We start from the raw sequence: 23,714 nt of genomic DNA, 5'->3' as shown, positions 1-23,714 counted from the left end.
TGACCTTCTCTGGGAACGGTTCTTGGTCCAGCTGGCCTGCTCTTGCTCTTCTCCCATCAGGCTCGTGCCTGCTTCCCCCCCCCCCCCCGCTTTCTTCTTTGCCTTGCACTGCTTTGCCATCCCCTATCCCTCTTTGTGACAGCACTTCAGCCACACTGTAGCTGGGTGGGTCTTTTTGCATTACTCATCCTCCTCTGAATGGCAGAGTTCCCTTCATCTGAGCAATCTCTTCTCTCTCCCTTCCACTTTCTGTACCACTCAGCCATGCTCTCAGAGCCCTACTCTCCACATTTCCCCACCATTACTGGGTGCACTTGACCTGGGGAAATTCCCTTGTCTTATCCGCTCTTTGAAGAAGTGTATTGTCTAAATACACAAAGAAGACTGGTTTCAGAGTAGCAGCCATGTTAGTCTGTATTCACAAAAAGAAAGGGAGTACTTGTGGCACCTTAGAGACTAACAAATTTATTTGAGCATAAGCTTTCGTGAGCTACAGCTCACTTCATCGGATGCATTCAGTGGAAAATACAGTGGGGAGATTTATATACATAGAAAACATGAAACAATGGGTGTTACCATACACACTGTAACAAGAGTGATCACTTAAGGTGAGCTATTACCAGCAGGAGAGCGGGGGGGGGGGGGGGGAACCTTTTGTAGAGATAATCAAGGTGGGTCATTTCCAGCAGTTGACAAGAACGTCGGGGGAGGGGGGGAATAAACATGGGGAAATAGAGAGACTGCTGAATTGGAATTAATTTGCAAACTGGATACAATTAACTTAGGCTTGAATAAAGACTGGGAGTGGATGGGTCATTACACAAAGTAAAACTATTTCCCCAGACGTTCTTGTCAACTGCTGGAAATGGCCCAGCTTGATTATCACTACAAAAGGTCCGTCCCCCCTCTCCCCCGCTCTCCTGCTGGTAATAGCTCACCTTACCTGATCACTCTTGTTACAGTGTGTATGTGTGTATGGTAACACCCATTGTTTCATGTTTCCTATGTATATAAATCTCCCCACTGTATTTTCCACTGAATGCATCCGATGAGGTGAGCTGTAGCTCACGAAAGCTTACGCTCAAATAAATTTGTTAGTCTCTAAGGTGCCACAAGTACTCCTTTTCTTTTTACAAAGAAGACTGTTTTCTTAAAGGGGCAGTCATAAATTTTGCATCTATTTTTTCCCTAGAAACTACTTCAGTTTCAAATAAAGCAAAGCCTTTATTAAGTGGCTGCTCAGGGGACCAGCAAAATGAGATCTCTTAAGCAAAGTGGCCTTTAACAAAGGTGGATCTGCAGCTTACTAGAAAGCCTAGGGGACTCAGTTATTTGATTCCAAAATTTTGTTTTGTTTATAAAACACTGAAAATATAAATATTTAAATCATTTTATTTTTATAAAATACTAGAAATACATATACTTAATAACAGATGTTTAATCATTTGTAGCTGAAACATTAATTTTTCTGCGGGTTATCATGAACATAAAGGAAGTAAAACTGTAACATAATTATTTTTAAGTAGTGTCTCATGAATGAGTATTAAAACTTAAAGGAATACATAGCTCTATGCAAAGTGCAGAGTTTCCCATTGCACTACATGTGTATATACAATGTGCTTTATGAGCAGTCAAGTGCAAAGTGAGTAAGCTGATAACTTAAGCAAATTTCTTCTGTATTTGAGAGCAATTCTGGATGGTCTCTGGTTATGTTGGAGAAGTAGTTGCATAATATATTTACATTGTAAAGTTCTTGGGGATAACCTGTTTCATAGGGCTGCTGGTTACCAAAAATAGGGTTCTTTGACACAGACTTCATTGTATTTTTTTTAATATGCCCCAAGGTCCCAACTGCTCTGTGGGTCCTGTCCCAGCTGACACCAGCTCATGAAGTAGCCTCCTAATGTTGGAGACACTGCCATTATTCTGTCAAGCTTTATAGATAAATTGCACAGAGATTCCTGCCTGCAGCTGTGACACTCATCCTTCATCCCCAGGACAGGGTAGAGGAGCTGATACCAGAAGCACATCACCGTCTCACATCTAGCAGTGGATTAGGTCGTGGTTTGGAGTTTCTGTAGTCCCAAAGTGAGCTGCTAGCAGGAAGCCCAGTGATGCCATAGCTGGGGTTACCTGCTACCATATCATCATCCTGGAGATCAGGGAGGATTTGAACGTTTTGTGCCTCATTGTTGAATAAACTTAAGGGCTCTCATTCTGGCTTTGTATGTATCTGCTGATATCCGTATGTATTGGGAAGCCTCTGGGGGCCAGTTTCATTGCATGCTTCATTATGTCCTGGTGTGCGCGGTGGTTGCTAGGGTAGTGGATTGCATGGAAGATTGCTCCGGACACTGCTTTCACTACCCCTTACATGGGTGAATATAAGTTATAAAACAAGTTCTGGGACAAAACAGCATGGCTTTTTTTTGTTTTTGAACCAACAATTAGACTGTAGTTTGCATCACTAAATTTTGAGAGCCCAGCTGCTGTAGGGCCTTTCCTCCTTTGTTTAGGACGTAACATCAGTTTCTGGTTAGGTACAGGCTAGGTGTTGATACTAGCACTGTTCACTTTCAGTCACTGTCAGTGGAAGAGATTTCAGCAGCTGCTCTTATGGTACAGTCAGAGCCTGTGGTGATTGGATTGGAAATGTTTGGGTGGGTTAAGACTAGTTGACTAATCCATGCTCCCAGGAACATGGGGGTCATAACACACAACCTTCCTGTGCATCCTTCCTTTGGAGCTACTGAAGAGTTCCCAAACTTTGTCCAATACTCCTGTCCCTGTGGAGTAGTTCATTGCTGAAATTGAGGAATGGGGTTTTGATTATTCCACCAAGACTTCTTACTTGGCTACTATATCTTTCTGTGCTCAAGTAGCTGATGTCCCTGATGTGTGTCAGATGCTCATGAGACAGAAAATGGAGGGCTGTACTAGGTTTTGGGACTCCTGAAAGGATGGATGTCCTAACAGTGGAAAATTACTGGAATTATATGTGGCAGCAGCTTTCCTCTGGTTGACTAACTTGTGGAGGGGGAGATTCTCCTACATCAAACGGCTTCTCTACAGCAATTTTTGGTGTGCTGTGGATTAGTGAGCGGATTGCTAGGGTTCCGGGCAGGCCTCATTCTGACACTCACCTTGGAGATGACGCCTCCTCTATGCCTCCAAATTTTGATCTGTGGCTCTTTTATATAAGGCAAAACAATATGGTAAGAAGTCATTAATTAATCTTCAAGAGATGCCCAGTCAATTGGTCTAACTCAGGATGGCCATGTCAGTGTATCTCCCTGGGCACTCTGCAGACAGCAGTCTCTCTTTTCTGCCTAGTGACATCACATCTTTATTAATTCAATGCCATCATCTGGAAGATATTTGTGAGTTGAGATCTGGGAGTCCTTAGATCTCATTTATTTGGAACAAGTCTCCACTGTATCTGCTGCCATGTCTGGGGTCTTCGATCTTGAGGTTCAAACACCAAGTGGATAACATTTTACCTGTTTTCAAGATTGTATTTGTCCAGACACACCCTTCACTACTCCCGGCTGGCTTTGCTAGAGGTATTTTCCTTGTGTAACTTGCAGGAATACAGAGGCCTTGGTATTAGGTGGGTCTTTAAGCCTTGGAAAGCTGGAATGCTTTCTGTATTTGTGTACTCAGTTGGGGGAGAGTGCATGACTATTCTGGAGGGCTATTGCTTCCATCTACCTTTTGCTGATACCAGAACATGTTACCTTAAAGTGTCATCTGGAGTTACACTTTAACAAAAGTTGCAGCTAGCTATTGGCCTGAATTTACATAAATTGCTGTAAGTCCTTATTGTTTCCTGTACTCAGTAATAGACTGTTTAGGGATGAGACCTTGTTTTGTTCAACTGACACGTGTTTGCAGCAAATGTGATCGGGCTCCTTTTGAGTGCCGGGGGGTGGGAAGTGAATCCCAATAAGTAGTTACTGCAAGGTGTAAGCACCAAAATGTTCAAAAACGGCTCCTTTTTTTTAAGGTATTGAAAATATTAATATGGACAAATGCTTTAATATCCCCAAACCCAGTAAGGCTGTTATTAGCTGAACAGTGCAGATAAAAGCATCCAAATGGTAAATTCCCTGATACAGTTTTTAAATGGCCAAATCTAGGGTAGATTTGCTTTTTTTTTTTTAAACTTTGCTTTCAGTCTAAACCTTTGTATACTACCTTTCCCCCACCAGTCAGGTTCTAAACACCTCATAGTTAGTTTCATATGGAAATACTGTCAAAACTTAACTACCAAGCATTAGCAAATGGCGCTACTTTTTTTTTCCAAACACACAAGGCCTAATCCAGTAAAATGTGGAGTGTTTCTGATGAATTACCTTACATTTAAGGCATTTGGCAGCTTGCAGCACTGAGCTCTTTACGTTGATATAAAAAATTATGTACAAAGTGTTGATCCATGAATCTGTATCTTTGGAAAGACAACCTTCATATGGAAACATTTTAAATACAAAGCACACATGGTGCCATTAATCAAATGTTGCCGGAAAAATGTCTTTAAGAAGGGCTTTATTCTTTTGTATGCTTTCCTCTGATATCAGTTAGTGCAAGAGAATGTGAAGAATGAAATATTGGACTGTTCAGCACCTTGGTTTTGGACAGCGACATTCTGAATGATTGAGGACTGATTTAATCTAACATACAGACATAAATCAGATTATATGTATTATTATATATATTATGGTGTGTCCAGATGCCATAATCAGAATCTATTACAGGCCAAGCCTGAGATCCTAGTCTCACACCTGAGTTTGCATTTTAAAAATGTGTCATCTATATTAAAAAGATTAATTAACATTAATTGCTTTTATAGCCAGAAGAAACTCTTATGTTTAAATGGGATTACTAGCCAAACTTAAACAGAATATGGATAAAGGATAAGTTATTAAATATTACATACTGAGCAATATACTGATTTTATTAATGTAACAAAATAAAAATGAGCATCCAGTGTTTTAATATCCATAAATTGAAGCATATGGAAAGAAAAGCTATATTATATTTTTATATATAGATATCATGCTTTAAAAACAGAATGATCCCCTGTTCAGTATATTACTGTGGTTTAGCATCAGATACTTTGTTAAGGGTCATGGAGCTCACTGCATACTGAGGAATCCCTACATGGACATTGAACACTGTGCTCAAATTATAAAAATGTCAGAGCTCTTTACCTTCCCTCTCTTATCTTGTGGACTTTTCCATTGCAACAAGTTTTTATTTTATTTATATAACATTCCATTACAACAGGTTATTTATTATAAAACCTGTGGTAATGGAAAAGAGCTCTGACTTTCTCACAATGTGCGCAGAGTGTACAATGTCCATGTAGGGGATCCCTCAGTATGCCGTGATCTTAGCAAAATATGTTATGCTGAACAACAGTAATATACTGAACAGGGGTTTATTCCATTTTTAAAGCGTTATATGTACACTTTTTAACATACACCTTCAGTTTGTTTTGAAAACAGGAATTGATGGAAACAGGAATAGAATGCAGTCATTCAGAATTACATAGAGTAGTTCAATTTAGAGTTCTGTATTTTCTTTTGACTTGATTTAATTTTTTCCTTTTCTAAATAGTAAACCAATGATTTTGGTTTGTCTTTTTTCCCTTTTGTTTTACTATTGTCTCTAGGGGTTGATACAAAGTTGAAGTTCACTCTTGAACCATCTTTAGGTCAAAATGGTTTTCAGCAGGTAACTTCATTTATTTTCACTTGTTTTTAGAAGACTAAAATTTCCTTTTCAGTGTACTTGTGTTACTTGAAATGTGCATTGCTTTATTTTATATCTTAATGTGGGTATATTAGTTGCCACTACATAAAGATTTGTTCCAACTAACATTTTGGAAATTGTAATGCAATTCCTTTGTTTTCTCTGACATCTCAGAATTCTCATAATGTCAGAGTCTTATTTTTTTTTGTTATATACATAAAGTATTAGTCTTATAAGATTATATTTTGCCTTTAATTAGGGTTTCTGTATTAACTCTAGGCACCGGTCCATCTTATGGCTAAGCATTTAATTTCTTAAACATGGGAAATAAAATGAATGTTTCTTACTTGCAATATTGCACATATTCCCATATTTCTGAATTAAACTAATTCCATATGTTTCCTGTGCTGGATGTTTTTGCTTTTAGTGGTATGATGCTCTCAAAGCAGTGGCCAGACTGCCAACAGGAATACCAAAGGAGTGGAGGAGGAAGGTAGGTAGATCTGTACACTTCACAAGATAATTGCAATCACATGTGGTTTAGAGATGGTATGAATTTGAGAGTCTTAGGCTTTGTATGCACTGGGGATTTTTGCTGGTTCAAAACTATCAAGGACCAGCCACTCGTGGAGCTGCACTGTTGCACAGACAGGCAAAGCTGCTGTTTACACTAGTGGTGTTGCTCATTCTTGAAACTTACGTAAGCTGTACCAGCACAGATTTTGGCTTTTATCACTTTACTCCATCTACACCAAGAGTTTGTGCTGATGAATCTTTCCCAATAGCTGAACATTGACTAAATGTGGGACATATTCTGGCCTCAATTTCATCCAAGCAACCCTACAGAAGGATTAAAACATACGTAAGATATATACATGGTTTAATATAATTTTTGTGTGTTGGGATCTTTCTCCTTTTCCTTTCTTACTCCCTTTTGGAATTATTACTATTATTTATGCAGGGTATTACCATGACACTAATTTAACCATAAATTCTTTTATTAAATCCAAAGGGCAAATGGTATTTATAACAATTACTCTAAACATACCTATAAAGCCTAAATAATAGCAATTTACTCCAGCCAAACAGTAACAAAATATTTATAGGCATTTGATCAAAATTACTTACAAATGGGCTAAGGATGCTTAGACCCATAGGGAGTTGGTTGACTCCCAACGTGGTCAGGCAGGTATTAGCAATGAACCCTTTAAGAGTTTACTTTTTCATACCCTTTAACAAACAAGTGATGTCACTGCAAATTATTGCACCTTAGCTAAGGCGGTATGAATAGTTTCTCATAGAGCCAATTATTTATTGCACATGATGCCCAGTTAACTGTGTTTTATTTCTATTATTTCAGCCCAAACCTTAAGATAAGACTGGTATTTCACAGGGTCACTACAGGTTTAACACAACTCTTCTTTCTCATAATCTCATTCTTTTTGGTCACAGGCTTTGGGCCTATTGCTCCTGCTAATATCCTAACTCAGTTTAAAACCATAGTTCACCTAGGTCTCACCGGGGTGGATAGTCTCACACTCCCTATCCCTCCAACCCAAACCATTTGCTCTTTCAGGTTAAGAGAGAATAAAATAAACTATCATAGGGGTATCATTCCCCCCTAATTGTTTTAATAAGTAATCCATTTGCATCACATTGGAGTCTTTCAGCTGTCATTTTCTTCCCTATAATGAAGTCTTTCTCCCTCCTCCCCTCTAATAACCCATTTGCTATTGCTCTGTTACTTGTTCTGTGAAGCTTTGCAAAGAGTGACGCAATGTACAGGCTCTTTTTCCTCCCCCTCACCAAGACCATATCTATGCTGTTGCTCATGCACTCGTTGTTTAGCTAGCCAGAGGAGCAAGTGGAATGAAACTGGCATTGCTTCCATCACACTCTTTCACATTTCTGCTGAACTAGGAGGAACCATTCTACACTGCTCAAGCCCAGTGAGAGATCCTCCTCAGCTGATAGGGGATGGGCAGAGCCAGGGCAAAGGTTAAACTTTCTCCAGCACAGGTGGAGGACAGTATCCATGCTGCTCCTTTTGTACAGGACACTTTTCCTCTTGGCCCAGCAGAAATGGAGTATGAAACCAGCAAGCATCAGTGGAGTTTCATTTTACTGCTCTCCCGACTAGCAAATGCTGTGTGGAGGTGCAGCAGCAGCACAAGTACGTTCCTCTACACCAGAGATCTGTAGTGTGTGGGAGAGGGGAAATGCAGGGAATCTGTGATTCTGAGAGCTGTAGGTGAATGTTTAAGTGTTTATTACTGTGGGAAGTGTGGGAATGGCTTTTCTCATTTGGAATATGTAGATCAACTCCCCTTCCCTTTCACCATTTCTTCCACCCTCCTGCAAAGCAATCCTTTGTCATTATTAACCATTGTTATGTTGTGGCCTACCACTCTGCCTAGAATTAGGTAAAATTATATACCAATGCTCTTTACTAAATTGGTATCTGTTAGCCTGTTAATAATCAACAAATCGGAGTGGGAGTTCAAAAGCTACTTAGCAAAGAGGTTCTGAATCTGCATTGTACCTATGGGCTCTTCTGATATGTTCCGCTATTTTAAGCACTGATTTTATTTTCCTAGTGTGGATGTAGAAATCTCCCCTATAAAGATGGGCTCATCCAGTTATCATTTAGAGAAAATGACATTCACCATGATATCCCTATCTGTAAGGTTCCTTGTATCTTTGTTTAAAGTCCAGCATTTCTTTACAGAATCCAATATTTTCTTCCTAACTTCATAGGCTATATACTAGCCTAGAGTCACAGATGCGCCTCAGAGCATGCTATGTATGTAGTCCCTGTGCTTGAAACCAGGCTAATGTTTCAAAAATACATCTGGATGCCAAGAGTTCATGAATCCATCTAGTCACAGTTGCTTAGTATAAACCAAATAATTCTTTGGATCCAACCCTGAAGTCCCTACTCTGGGGCAAATCACCTGCTCCTTTGTATTAAAAAAAAAAATAAAAACCAAAAACAGAACCCTCCTTTGCCCAAAGAGAGCTATCAGGGAGAGAAATTCTGCAAGGTTTCTCTTGCAGGTTTTCCAGCAGATCATTCCAGCATGAAGTTTGTGGAATGGGCAGCTTGGGGCTGTGTTATCTTTTCAACAGATTCCCTGTTGATTACCATGTGGGGGAAGGGATGATGTGAGCAGTACACCTGGCCCTACCTTTACCAGTCTTGCAGATCAGACTCTCCCTTACATTTGGATTCCTGACCCCTATATCTGTGAGAGAGAGTGCTGTGAAGATAGCTAGCGCCCTCAGTTCTTCGCATGCACGGAAGACAGTCACATGGAGGATGCTCAGGAAATGGCTGGGGCCTTGGTTTTTATTCACACAAAGTTCCCCTGGAAGTTGGTAGGAATTCTACCTGAGTAACACCTTCAGGACTGAGCCATCTATTGCATTTTAGAAAGCAGGGGTATCGCTTTTATTATATAGAAATTGTTTAGACACAGAAAAGATGTATATCCTTCTTTTCCCCCTTCTGCATTTGTTGTATCTAAAGGAAAATCACATCTGGCTAGAACTTGTGAGATTCATAGAATTACATACCAGTATGTATGAACTGCTCTTATTTTAAAATAGGAATCGAATAATGCATCTTATTGTCATGTTGTATGTATCTTTAGGTTTGGCTGACCCTAGCAGATCACTACTTACATAGTATAGCAATTGACTGGGATAAAACTATGCGCTTCACTTTCAATGACAGAAGTAATCCTGATGATGACTCCATGGGCATTCAGATTGTAAAGGTAATTGGCATTTCGGCTGATATGTTTGTGTGCATAAAATACAATTTTTTAAAATTTCTCAGTGGAAAATAAATAATTGTTTTTTGGGAGGTGTTGAATTTGTTTAATTTTCTTCTACTGCATTCCTAAAAGTTACTTCTCCTTGTCTATTGGCCAACTGTTACTGTTCCTCTGGGCATTCTTGCATATTAATTGTAGAAATTCGAGAAAATAATTTGTTTCAGTGCTGTTGCTGTTGGTAGAATATTCTTTTTGCCTGATTTCCACCTCCAGCATTCCTGTTTTTCAGAGAGAAGTAGTGGAGAGAAAGGTTAATGAAAGGCACATTTTGCTCTTGCTTTGCCAGTGATGCCATCTGCTCAGTTTGTCCCCTCCCAACACACAAAGTTGGGCTGGGGGAGGAAATCTCCATGGGGATCTATTTGTGGAGGTCCTCACACATAGTCCTATTTGGAGGGGCCCATTTGCTTCTTTCTCCATCTTGCAGAAATGGTCACATCACTTGCCCCTAAACCTTGTAAATCTCCAGGCACGTCCATGCAGAAATCCTGGACCTATACAACTTAGTCCCTTAAAGGTCTCCTGCCTCTGGTCATGTGCTACCCTAGCAGCAGTTGGGAGGGTGACATGGAAAAGACAATATATCCTGGGGCTGGATAATATATTTACCCAAAGTCTGTGGAGCTGGTTGGGAGACAGCCCCTCTAGCCCACCCAGTCTCCTGTCCTTCCCCAGTTCATATCTCTGGCTCTTTGAAGAAGCCTGAGGGGAGTGGTGCCAGGGAGGAAGCTGAGTCCTCTCTTCCGCTTGGGAGAGTGGGGATATCTGCATATGGAGGGGACCCTCTATGCACAGATGTTGGGGGCACAATATGAGCCTGTATTGGAGAGAGTTTTTGCAAAATACTTTTTTGTTTGTTAGCATCTACTAGCAGAGAGACGACCAGCTGTCATAGGGTAATTCATCTTTTCCTTCAGTAAATTGCATTTGTCTGCATTCTCTCAATTGTATACTGTACTGTCGGTCATGTAAAGTTTGTAGCCCAGAGTTGTTTTAGTTGTGTTTGTAAAGAAACTTTCTAGACCTCCTGATGTAATGTTCTGATATATAAAGTGATGTTTGCGTGCTCGCTTGAGGATCATACTTGCTGATTTAATAATGGTCTAGCAAATTTCTGATTAAGGTTTTGGTGGACCTTGTGTTCTATAAAGAAAATATTTGCTGGTATCCAACCGTGCTGTGATGTAATAAGTTGACCCTATTGTCACTTAGCGTACGGTAGTGAAATGTCCTTCACTCTGTATGTGTTTCAGTTGTTGTGTCATTTCTTTTTCTTTTTAAAATAAGAGCCAATTTTGGGAAGAGAACATCAGAGTTCAAATTATGGTTTCGATAGCTCTAGTGTCTTGCAGCTTAGTCTTTTTTACAGTGATCATTTTGTGAAAAGAATATCTTCTAAATCCATCTTTGCTTTAGCACCAGTATACCTAAGTGATGATGCTTACATTTCTGACTATTTGTTTGAAAAACGGTACCCAGACTTGGTAACTCTAAATTATAGATATTGCCTGTACAATGCCTTATTAAAATTAAAAGTGCTGTACATGTTTATGCCTTTCACTCACAAACGAGTTACAACCTCCAGAACAATGTGTTTTTTGCTGGCATAAAAAATAAGGAGTCTGGCAATATTTTTGCAGTTTAATGCAAATGATTCCTATTTTTTCTTTGCATGTCAAAAAAGATGTTGGCTTTATTCATTTGCTAACACAAAGTGCAATTACAAAGAATGCACTGTTAATGTCTAAAGGACTAATGGTTTGCTAAAGCACAGTGTTAAAAAGAGTCTTTAGAAAATAATATGTTTAACAGGATAACATTTATATTCAGCTCTAGAACTGCACTTGAAATTGCAGCTGCTAATTTTAATGTTAGTTGCCTACAACCACCCACTCTAGTACCTTGTTCCATACTTTATAGTGGCAACAAATCACGATATTCCATTGACTAAAATTCACATTCTAATTCGTTCTCTATGCAGAAAAGTGTTTGAAAAAAAGAGATATGTAATATTTCTCTTTTAGGCTTCCGGTTAAGATATGGGTACAACTTTCTTTTAACACTTTTTTCTGGATTTGATAATTTTTCAGAAGTAAACAGCACTTTACAAATGAGAATGTTTTAAAAATAATTTTGCAGCTATGTTTTATCTCTTTGAAGATAGCTTGTAACCTTATTGATATTTCAGGGACAGTCAGATACTGGCATCTCTTTTGGTAATTTATTTATCTAGGTTAGTTTCAGATGCACCATTTGGTTTACAGAGTGGTCTTCTTTACACCCAATTTTCCTGCTCTGTTGATCGGGGACAAGGAGGTCAAGTGAGCTGGTGGCTCAGTTCCTGCTAGAACTCGGGGCTTTCTTGGATTCCAGCCCTTTGCTCAAACTACTTCATTCCTTCAATCAGCTAAACATTTTAAAATAAAAATTAATCTCTTCAAACAGTGGTAACATAATTGTGTGTGTGTTTGGCAGGATGGGGGAGACAAAAAGTAAGGGAGTGGAATGGGAGAACATCTCAAATATCTTTCCTATTTTAGGATCTTCACCGAACTGGTTGCAGTTCTTACTGTGGCCAGGAGGCAGAGCAGGACCGAGTCGTGTTGAAACGAGTTCTGCTGGCTTATGCTAGATGGAACAAATCAGTTGGATATTGCCAAGGCTTTAATATACTAGCTGCACTCATCTTAGAAGTAATGGAAGGCAATGAAGGGGATGCCCTGAAAGTGAGTGAAACTGTGTGCTATGTTTCTAACCCTTGTGATCGTGAGGATTACCTTTAAAAGGTGAACTTAGTGTAAACAATGCATACGTTTGCAGACAGCCTAAAACAGCAGCTCACAGAGAACTGATCCATCTGAATGGGTCATTTTAAATGTCACTCCTGTTAACGTCCACTGATGACCATTTTTGCAAAAATACCCAGATAATGGGTAAAATCCTGGCCCCAGTGAAGTCAATGGCAAAATTCCCATTGACTTCAGTGGAGCCAGAATTTCATCCAATCCCAAACTGCCCCCAAAGCACCAACTGGCCCTTTTCTTAGCAACCAGAGCCTCCAACTTTCCTTGACAACTTCTGTGATGAATTTGTGTGTTGTCAGTCCAAAAATCTGCAGCACTTTGAAACAAAGTGTGAGATCAGTGTGAAGTAAGTAGAATTGAATATCAAAATAATTATCCTGGGTCTGTTGTACTGAGTGTATTACTCATTTCCATGTTTAAGTTGTTTAGAACCCTCCCATTTTAAGTTAAAGCTGCTGCTGCTATATTTCCAGAGTCCAAGCCACAGAACTGACGCCTGCCTTGCTACAGGGCACCAGGACCAAGATTTGCCAGTGTTATGCATGACCTTCCTAAAATACAGCTTGTTCATGTAAATGAGGAGTTTACCATGGGGGCTGAATTGTTAAAGGAGATCATGACTCTCTCAGATCCTGTGGTGTTTAACTTGCTCTAGATATTATTATATATATTTAAGTCTTAGAAACTGGGGGAAAAATAACAGCTCTCAGAGTCAAAGTCCAGCACATATACATTTCTAGATAGATATCTTATATGTTGCTTTATTATAGAGACAGAGTTGTAACATTAGGAAAATATTAGAACAGTTCCAATATATATCATGGAGTAAAATTTGCCTTGTATAATTTTCTCCCCACATAATTGCCTTATGTGATTGCCTCAATAATTTACAACTATAATCTCTTATTTTATGACAACCACATGTTCTCCAGTTTATTAAAGGAGCAGTTCCTAAGACACTTCACTAGTTAAAGTAAGCATGTTAATGTTAAATCTCCGGTTCAATACAGATAGAAACTGCTTATAAATTCTGTAAATTAAATTAACCTAACTGAAGTAGAAATGGATATGATGGGTAAGAGTGCCATAGTTTGTGTGAAAAAAAAATCACACATGTGATTCATCTAGTTTAAAAAAAATACTAAAGAGGTTTTATAAAAACAGATTAAACAACAGATTGGCATGGGGAAGAAATTACAGAATTGAACACCAGTGAGAAATATCCTAATTGCTGGAAAATGTACCACAGGATGCTAATAAAGTACATCACTATTTTAAAAAATCCCTCCCCTAAACACTTTTGATGTCAACGAAGTAGGCAGAAGTGGATATTTAAGTCTTATAAAAAGCTTTGTTTTCTTTCTAGCTCTCTGTTTCATGTCCGGAGTATTTAAAGCAATATCCATTATGTAAATAGAACCCATTGTGCATGTGGCTTTGTTAAATATAGTACTTTACAACTGAAGTATTAAGAAAGTAGCGGAACTGCAAGGATATTTATTACAGATCTAATTCATATTATTAGATTACTTGTTCCAAAAGCTTGGGAACAGGATAAAGAAATAAGGCACAATTTTTTTTTTCAGAAGGGAGAAAAAAATCCTAATGCAAACAGAAGACTGATAGATGTATTCTGAGAAATAAGGGACTCTTAATTATATTGCAAAGAAAGAATAAAGGTAGTTCTGAGAATCATGCAGACAAAAATAATGAATTGCTGCAAAATAAATGTCATGCTTATTTGCATATAACACTTTTTTCTGCTAATTCTATGAAATCCGTAGAAGTGTAAAATTTTCTAATAAATGCTTAAAAAGTCACTGGCAGGGAAGACATAGTCATTCAGTGCAAAAACATCTTGTATGTATATTGGAAGGGCAGGTGGTGATATATCAGTCCTTTAAATACTTGCATATAACAATTTCCATTGAGATGGTAGCAATTATATTTGTTTCATTTTACAATCCTTAAATATTTCACCATAATCAGCTGGTGAATATAGTTGCCTTCTTTGTATAATTAAACATATTTGTTGAGCTGTGCATTGTTATATTTCTCAGTTTATTACCTTGTATAATGAGATGATGAAGTGCAATGTACAATAACCCATCACGCCAGCTAAAATGCAGGAAGAGTGCTTTCTAAAGAGCAGCATCACATACATAACCAGTAATTTAGATGCTGACCAGGATAGCAAGTCTTCCATTTGTGACATTTAAAAAGCACAGACTTAATGGATTTAAGAATTTCCTAAATAATTCAAGGAGTACTTGTGGCACCTTAGAGACTAACCAATTTATTTGAGCATGAGCTTTCGTGAGCTACAGCTCACTTCATCCGATGAAGTGAGCTGTAGCTCACGAAAGCTCATGCTCAAATAAATTGGTTAGTCTCTAAGGTGCCACAAGTACTCCTTTTCTTTTTGCGAATACAGACTAACACGGCTGTAACTCTGAAACCTAAATAATTCAGAGCATCTCACTAACACATACAACAGCAGAAGTATCAAAAATTGGCTTTGATTAACAGAATATTACTTCCATTATTGTGTGGTGTGGCTTCTATTAGACTGATCTCAGTCTTTTACATCCTGTTATTTTTTGAAGTTATCCAGACTCCTCTATTAGCAGTGCAAGCTGCTGTTGAAGAGTTGACACTTTGGACCCAATCCTGCAGGTGCTCTGCACCTGGAATGTCTACGGATGCTTAAAGTAACATTGCCTTCTTTCGTTATAAGATATAGAATTAAACATCAGATACCTAAGGCACATCTTGCTAACATATCTAAGCTATAGCTCAGTGGAATAGAACATGTTAGTGCATTTTATATTTTAGAGTAGGAGTTTTTGCTGTTCTTGGAAGATCATTTGTTCTCTTACCAATCCTAAATGATTGACTGCTCTTTTTCTCATTTTCTTACAGATCATGATTTACCTAATCGATAAAGTACTTCCTGATAGCTATTTTGTCAATAATCTTCGTGCATTGTCTGTGGATATGGCTGTTTTCCGAGATCTTTTAAGAATGAAACTTCCTGAACTGTCCCAGCACTTGGATACGCTTCAGAGAGCTGCAAATAGGGAAAGCAGAGGTGCGTTCAACAAAAATGGTGTTGAATTATTTTTCACATTTGCCTCATAGAGCATCAGTTTTAAGAACACTGTGGTTTAAATGTGTATATATTAAAACTTTGAGAACAACAACATTTTTAAAAATTGTGTAAGAATACAGTTGACCTTTTACTAATTGACTAACATAGTTAACATGATAGGAGATGGTTCTTATACTGGTGACCGTATCTTGAACCAACAGCTCTCTCAAGTGAAGCAAATGAGGAGATACTTTAGCCCCATAAGTAGCTGTGGACAGAATTGGGTTGACAATGCCATAAATTAGGTATCTGACAATACCACATCACAGAGCATAGTACAGCTGATGTCCTGGAAAGTTCTTTGCCTAATTGCATGGCCTTTGATGTCCTCTTCAGTTTCTTGGTGGAATCTGTATTGGAATTATGTTATTCTTGTGGGAAGACTGATTCATGGCAGTGGATCATGTCTAGTTATTTTTCTGATTAGATGCCTAGTGACATAGGGTGTAAAATGTCCTTGAATCTGAGAGCTGATCTTTGTTATCTGAAAATGGGTTTGCACTCTGAGTTCCGAGGCGTAACACTCCTCAGAACGTTCTTTCCTTAACAAGATCGAGTTTTTTGTTATTCTACAATTGAATACCCCTTGAGTTCCAAACCTGAACATTACGAAGGCCCCTGTAAAGAATGAGTCTTCTAGGAGATAGTCTTGTGAATGGCTGCCTGAACTGTATAAAAACAGATAAACAAAAAGCCTTTAATTCATGTTTGCTGGCTTGGTGATCAAGTAATTTTCGTGGGTGATGGGGAGCGTCGCTGACCTCCTATGAATCAATCCACACTACCAAAATTCATGAAACATGCCCCAGGCACCAGAAAGTGAAACTTCAAATTCCAAACTGAAGGATTAAATCTTTTATGAAACTGCTAGCAAACCAAAAGGAAAACCAAATAAATTACAGCTGTGTCTGCTGAGGCAGGACACTAGGATTTTAATACAATAGACAGGACTTAAAAGAACCACTCCCCATCGGGCAAGTAGGAGATTTTTTTTGACAATTGTCATCAACTTCTGCAGAATTTGAGGTTTTTTTTTTTTTTTTAAATCGAGCTGTTGTGATTGCAGGGTACAAAAAAACCCTCCTTCCAAATATGAAATGGGTATTAACTAAGTGGTGCTAACTTCTGGAATCTACAGACATCACCAGCACCTCTGCTGCTTCTTAGGCCATGTCTACACTACCACTTATGTCAGCAAAATTTATGTTGCTCTGGGGTGTGGAAAAAAACCCAAAGCCCTAAGCGACATAAGTTTCGCTGGCATAAGTGGTCGTGTGCACAGCACGATGTCAGCAGGAGAGCTTCTCCTGCCAACTTAGCTACTGCTGCTCGTTGGAGGTCGTTTAATTATGTCAACGGGAGAGCTCTCTCCTGTCAGCATAGAGTGGCCATGTGGGAGATCTTAGAGTGACACAGCTGCATCAGTACAGCTGTGCCACTGTAAGGTCTCTAGTGTAGGCATAGCTTCAGTTTTCCTATACTGCAGCAGAGTGATTCGCCATGTTACTTTTCACTGCTGTTATTCAGAACCCTGTGGACAGCTGCAGACTGGGAAAGCTTTGAGCAGCAGCAGAGGCACTTGAACTATTGGCAGTCTTCAGAATGCGGCACTGCACCAGTTTGCACAACATTGTAAAGTAACTTTGGGGAATAATGAACTGTGAATGACTTGCTATCTTATTTTTCCATTTTAGGAGGCTATGAACCCCCACTTACCAATGTCTTCACAATGCAGTGGTTCCTGACCCTCTTTGCTACATGCCTTCCTAATCATACAGTTTTAAAGATCTGGGATTCAGTATTCTTTGAAGGGTCTGAAGTTATACTGAGAGTAGCATTGGCTATCTGGGCAAAGTTAGGCGAGTAAGTGATTTTTCTTTCTTTTTTGTGCAATGCATGCAACATATATGGTTTTAATACGTATTATTTTTCTGAAGTGCAAATTCCAGATATAAACAAGACATGGCCTTGCAGGAAACTGTTACTTTTAAAATAGATGTACAGAGTGGCAACATAGCGTTCTATAAAATGTATTCTAGGGAACAATCTGGCAATGACAGAAAGAAGGGTGGGATGACTTATTGGGCTTCACCCTATCAAATGTCTATAGTTAATTACATAGCATATATAATATCTGTGTTAAAATGTTGGGTCTGATTCTGTAAGCCCACTGCACACACAATTCTAGGTGAAATCAATGGGAGTTCTGTGCATAGAGGCTCCTTGTCTGTACTATATGAAAGAAACATTAGATTCACAGGCTGTAGGACTTCTCTGAATTAATTCTTGTTTATTTAGAGGATATCTTTTAGAAAAAAACATTCAATCTTGATTTTAAAGTTGCCAGTGATGGAGAATCCACCACACTCCTTGGTAAATTGTTCCAATTGTTAATTACCCTCACTGTTAAAATTTGTGCTTATTTTCAGAGAGGAACATATGTTGCTAAAGTGTAGTTACAGTAGTGCTGAGCTCATTACAAGCCTCAATCTGTTCCTCTATACAATGCATTGCCTGGTGAATGGGTGTTAACCAATAAGTTTTCTGGAAACTATCTGTGGAAGCAATTGCTTTAAAAAACATTTTTAACCAAGATTTTATTAAGGATAATGTATAGGTGCTGAGAAATCTGCAACATGCAAGCTGTCTCATTTTGTAAGGGAACAATCATTGAATACAAATCTAGGTGGGTTTTTTTTTTTAAGGACACATGGAATGGAATGGTTTTTCTGAACTACTTTCATCACTGCAAATGTTTACATTCCAAACAGAGGGCCAAATCCCTTTGGAGTTAATGAGAGTTTTGTCACTGACTTCATTGGGAAATGTGAGCAGGAGCAGGCCAAGTATCTACTAGTGTCAGCTGGAAAACTCTGTTGGATTCAGCAGTTGCATCCAATCTTTTCCTCTGATACCCAGCACCGCCTACCTTCCTAGCAACAAACCTTTTCCTTTAATATAAAATTAAAATATTAAAAATATTGACAAAATGTATATGCAGCAGTATCCCAAGAGGTCTTCTAAATTTGCAAAATAAATTACCACTTAAAACTTCAGCACCACAGGCAAGTGCTTTTACATTATATTTGGTTTTGTATCTTGCATGTTTAATCTGAAAAATAATTACTTTTTTTTGTAACTGGCAAATGGTGAATAATTAGCTAAGACCTGTTCTTACTCAGGCTTTATTCATGAATTGAGCTGTTCACATTCAGAATAAACTAGACATAGCATCATTATTATTTTGTATTATGTTATCTACAGACAATGGGCCCAGTCCCACAGGACCTCTGTGCACGGACTTCCCACTTCACCTGGAATTCTAGAGGCCTCAGTCAGGATCAGAGCCCCATCTTGCTAGGTATTATACAAACATAGAATAAAATAAGTTTTCTGATGTGAAGAGTTTACCAACAATCTAAATAAGACAAGACTTACAAAGTGGAAATAACAAACAACTGGAAAGAATGGCAGCAGGCAGTTGAGGGAAAGGTTAATAAGAACATGTTTTACACAGGCCAAATAAATAAGATAAACATCAGAAATCATACAGGGCATCTTTATACCCATTGTTAGCTGGCATCATGGTGGAAGTAGGTCGTGATGAGGGACTTGGAGAAGAGGGTAGGACTTATGGGCTAGTTTGGGCAGAGTGTTCCAAACATAAGGGGCAGCATGGAACAAAGCTCAACGGTACTTGAGGGAGAAGCAGTCAAATAGGCAAGAGATGCTGGCTAAATAGGTGTAGAAAGGATTGGATACTAATAAGCAAGGAGGAGCTATGTTGTGAAAGGCCTTAAAGGTAAGGACCAGAAGCTCCTATTTGATGTGCTGGAGGAGGAGCCAGTGAAAGACTCAAAGACAGAAGTGACATAGTCAGAATGATGGACCAAGAAAATGATATTAACAGCAACATTTTGAATGGACATAAGGAAAATGAAGTGGTGTCATGAAGGCCCAAAGAGGAGAGTATGCAATAGTTGAGACAGGAGATGATGAGGACTTGGATGAGTTCTCTTTGGGTAGACAAAGAGATGGAGGAACAAACAGCGAGATTTTGGCATGGCCTGGACATTAAGTTTCGGTTGCCAGCCAGGAAGAGATGTTAGAGTGGTAGGCTGCAATGCAGGACTGAAAGTCAGATAGTTGAAAGACAGATTTGAGAGTCATCAGCAAAGATGTGGTAGTTGAAGCTGTTTGAGAAAATGAGGTCACCTAGAGAAGAGGCATGGAGGGAGAAGAGGAGTGGGCTGAGGACAGAATTCTGTGGGACTTCCACAAAAATAGATACCGAACTGACCAGAGATGTAAGAGGAGAAGCAGGAAAGGGCAGAGTCACAGAAGCCAAATGACCAGATTTCAAGAAGGAGGTTCTGAGCACCCATGTCAAAGGCAGCCAAGAGGTGAAAGAGGGTGAGGTTCTGAGATTTGGATGAGGAGGGATTGTTAGTGATTTTTTTTTTCAGTAGCATGTAGAGAGAGAGAGGAAATTAGATTGTAAAAAGTCAGAGTTGGAGCTGGGGGGAGAGGAACTTGAGGCAACGATTGTGGATGGCACAATCAGTGAATCTAGAGGTGAAGGGGGAGAAAAGAGATGGGCTGTTAGTGGAGAGGGAGGTGCTTTTGCTTAGGATCGGGGAGACCATAGCACACTTGTGTTCTGAGGGAAAGAAACCTAATGAAAGTGAGAGGTTAAGGAGAAAGAGATAGTATGGAGTGTGGGCAAAAGGAATATCATGAGGCAGGAGGAGATGGGTTGACTGGAGCAGGTGAAGGGTTAGAGGAGGAAAGGAGGCAAGAAACCTCAGTGTCACTGATAAGGAAGTAGGATAAAACACATGCAGTTTTACTGGGAAGAAGAGAACATATTTTTTTCCCTTCACGTGGGGTAGGTGTTATCTGGAAGGCAATTTTTAATAGATTACCCACTCTCAGTAATGGTATATTGTAGTCAGAATTCTATTTTTGGTCTTATCTTTGACAGTTTTAGCCCACCTCTCCAATCTAGTTTCAAATGATCTTTCGCAAATGAATTTCTTTTGAGATAATGCACAGACTCATGTGGTTCTGCTTTTGTCTAAAATGAATTAATTTCTGAATGCGTAGGACTGCTGCCCTAAGCTCTGTCATGGATTGCAGACATTGGTGCTTCTCATCAGAAGTATAATTATATATTTAGCTCATAGTTGTAGTTATTATAGTGAGAATTGGTCAATCGTCACAACAACCCTGTTAGGTAGGCAGGGGATGTCTTATCCCCACTTTATAGATTGGGAAACTGAAGTAAGTGAAATGACTTTTCCCCAAGAGCTCAGGCAGGTTTCCAATCTTGTATTTAATCCCTTAGACTATAACTGTCTCTCTCCTTTCTCTTTGAGAATTTTTCACTCTCTAGTAGTAGTAGGAACAACAAAAGAAATGTCTGGAAATAAAAGTGAAGTAATGTCAGCATTTTGCATTCAAGTCTTCAGGAGCTCATGGGGGTGCTGTTTTGGAGGAAATGGAGCACTGCTTTTCTGGCCTCTGATCTTGTACATATGTAGACCAACGTCAGATATAAACAGTCAGAATCAAGTATCTGGAAACCGAAGAAGCTGTAATATTACATGCATGTAATAAACATGTACTTATGAACGCTGTATGAAAAACTTTCTATCTTTATTCTTTTGCACTGATCAGTCTTCATTTCAGCTAACATGTCCTGACATTTCAGTTAGAAGTAGCAGCTCCAATTCCTATGACAACTCCCAAATTTAGACACCCACAGTAGCTGACTCAGGTTTTCTTTCTATACTCATTCTCCTTTATAGGAGGCAGTCTATAGTGTTTTCAGTGGCTGCTGGAAGTCATAGATGATCTGGAAAGATTAATTTGGTGTAATTCCAGGAATACCACTCCATAGTTGATTACTTCCTCCCTGCTCAACAATGTAGAGAGAAAAATTGTGAAGGTCAAGACAGTAAAGATTCTCCTTCATATCAGAAGCAGCTCTACATATAACTCCTATGTAAACAAATAAGAAGACACCTGGAGTTCTTTGCTGAGCCAGGAGGTCGAAAAAGTCTCATTGCTTTTAGAGATCAAAAGGAGTCATTCAAAGCGGGATCTATTGTCAGTGAGCTGAATTCCTAGAAAGACTGGCTCAGTAGGAAGTCTGTCACTGACAAATTGGAGCGGGATCAGCAGATGTTCAGTAGCATGTTATCCAGATGGGCACTTTCTCAAGTTAGACCCCTTCGCCTCGAGCCACAACATGCAACTTCTGTTCTGCTCGAAAGTGTGGCTACGATGCCCCTCTCAGCCTCTTGTCAAAATCCTTGGTGCGTGTCAGGACCCCGGAGCTTACTCTCCCCCTAGATCTCCTCATTGTCCTTGGCCAATTCCCTTCCTCTCAAGGGGAGTGACTGAAGAGCTCCTCCCTGCAGCCTCTTCCTGCTCTTAGTGCCTGGCTTTATACTCCTATCCCAGCTCTTCCCCCCACTGGGCTTCATCTGCAATCAGTGCTTATCAAGCTCTGGTTTCCCTCCAGGTGCAGCATGTAAAATGAATTGGCCCCTTCTGGCCCACGTTAACCCACTCCAGACTTGTGTGGAGTGGACACCCCACCACACCTTTTCTGTCAAGAGTTCCTAGAAAGATACTCCTTACTCCATGCTGGCCCAGGAGACCTTGATTCTACTGACCAATGGAAGTCACTTTCTGCAGGGTTGGAAGACTTCTATTGATACCATTCTTCCAGTACCATCCCTGTGTCCCTCAGTGTCAGTAGATTTAAATTGGTAGCATGGAGGCGAAGGCCAGGTCTACACTACAGACCTGTACGGGTATAAATATGTTGCTTAGGGATGTCAGAAATCCACACCTCTGAGTGACATTATACTGACCTAGTCCCACCATGTAGACAGCGCTATGTTGGCGGGAGAGCTTCTACTGCCGACATAGCTACCACCTCTTGGGGAGGTAGATTCACTGCGCAGAGGGGAGAAGCCATAGGCTTGGGAGCATCTTCACTAAAGCGCTACAGTGGCGCAGCTGCACCGGTGTAGCTGCGCTGCTACAGAGCTGTTCATGAAGATGAGCCCTATAAGATTGAAATTTAGTGAGTGTGTTTATGTTCTTTAGAAATCCAGGAAACTCTATACTATAGCCAGCTTGTAAGGGGATTTGTAAAGTCCTCTTTGTTTGTTTGTTTAACTTTGACATGGTTAAAGGTAATATAAAATAAAGTAGACTTGGTAGAAACAGTGGCTAAGATTTTCAAAAGTGACTAGTGATTCTGAGTGTCCAATCTGAGACACCTGACAAAGGGCCTGCATTCCAGAAAGTGTTGTGCACCTGCCCTCAGAAAATCAGGCCCTTTCAAGGTGTCTCAAGTTGGGCACCCAAAATCACTGGTCACTTACGAAAATATTCGCCTGTAACTATTTCTCTGATGTCATCTTGGTGACTTAAATCCACATATTCATTTTCTTTTCTCGTCATATCTCTATGTTAAGTGTATTTCGACCTTTCTTTCCACATAATTTCTTTCACACAGGAAGAATACATCTCCCATTTACACAACAGGTATATAATGTTTGGGAGAGCTGCTCTCTCTGCAGGGGACTTACCCTGCTTAAAGTGATTTGCTCCTGATTGTATATACTAAATAAGCCTGAAAATCTGCTCCCTGGCACCTTTAGCTTCTACTTCTGTAATTACAGCAACACTTGGGTCTAGTCACAGGCCTGACTCATCTTCTGCCATTAAAAAATAAAGCTTTCTATACAGTATGTGCTGCTGTGCTGACAAAATGCAGTTCTGTGCAACTTTTAAAATTAAAAATGTAATCCTTATAGCCTTCATAGCTGTAACGTTTAACAACTTTCCATATAGCATGCGTAGGGCCCTACCAAATTCAGGGCCATGAAAAACGCATCACAGACCATGAAATCTGGTCTTCCCCGGGAAATCTCATCTCTTGTGTGCTTTTACCCTATACTATACGGATTTCACAATGGAGACCAGAGTTTCTCAAATTGGGGCTCCTGACCCAACAGGAAGTTGCAGTGGTGGGATCATAAGATTATTTTAGGGGGTCGCAGTATTGCCACCCTCACTTCTGCGCTGCCTTAAGAGCTGCATGGCTGGAGAGTGGCAACTGTTGGCCAGGCGCCCAGCTCTGAA

General features: G+C 39.6%; 1 protein-coding gene across 7 annotated transcripts in view; it reads left to right on the top strand.

Moving 5' to 3' along the window:
* TBC1D30 (TBC1 domain family member 30) overlaps positions 1-23,714 on the top strand; it is an 85,145-nt gene that overhangs the window by 43,760 nt on the left and 17,671 nt on the right. For 6 of the 7 annotated variants that reach the window (XM_074942109.1, XM_074942110.1, XM_074942111.1 and 3 more), the window contains 6 exons: positions 5,675-5,736; positions 6,182-6,247; positions 9,408-9,533; positions 12,134-12,319; positions 15,320-15,488; positions 17,243-17,411. In XM_074942109.1, coding sequence (XP_074798210.1) covers positions 5,675-5,736; positions 6,182-6,247; positions 9,408-9,533; positions 12,134-12,319; positions 15,320-15,488; positions 17,243-17,411 — 778 coding nt within the window. Of the gene's footprint in view, positions 1-3,546; positions 3,564-5,674; positions 5,737-6,181; positions 6,248-9,407; positions 9,534-12,133; positions 12,320-15,319; positions 15,489-17,242; positions 17,412-23,714 lie in introns of those variants that run through there. The other variant, XM_074942116.1, reaches the window with a different exon arrangement.

The sequence above is a fragment of the Natator depressus genome, chromosome 1 (genome assembly GCF_965152275.1).
Source record: "Natator depressus isolate rNatDep1 chromosome 1, rNatDep2.hap1, whole genome shotgun sequence".
NCBI lineage: Eukaryota > Metazoa > Chordata > Testudines > Cheloniidae > Natator > Natator depressus.
This window is presented reverse-complemented; position numbering and strand designations above follow the sequence as displayed.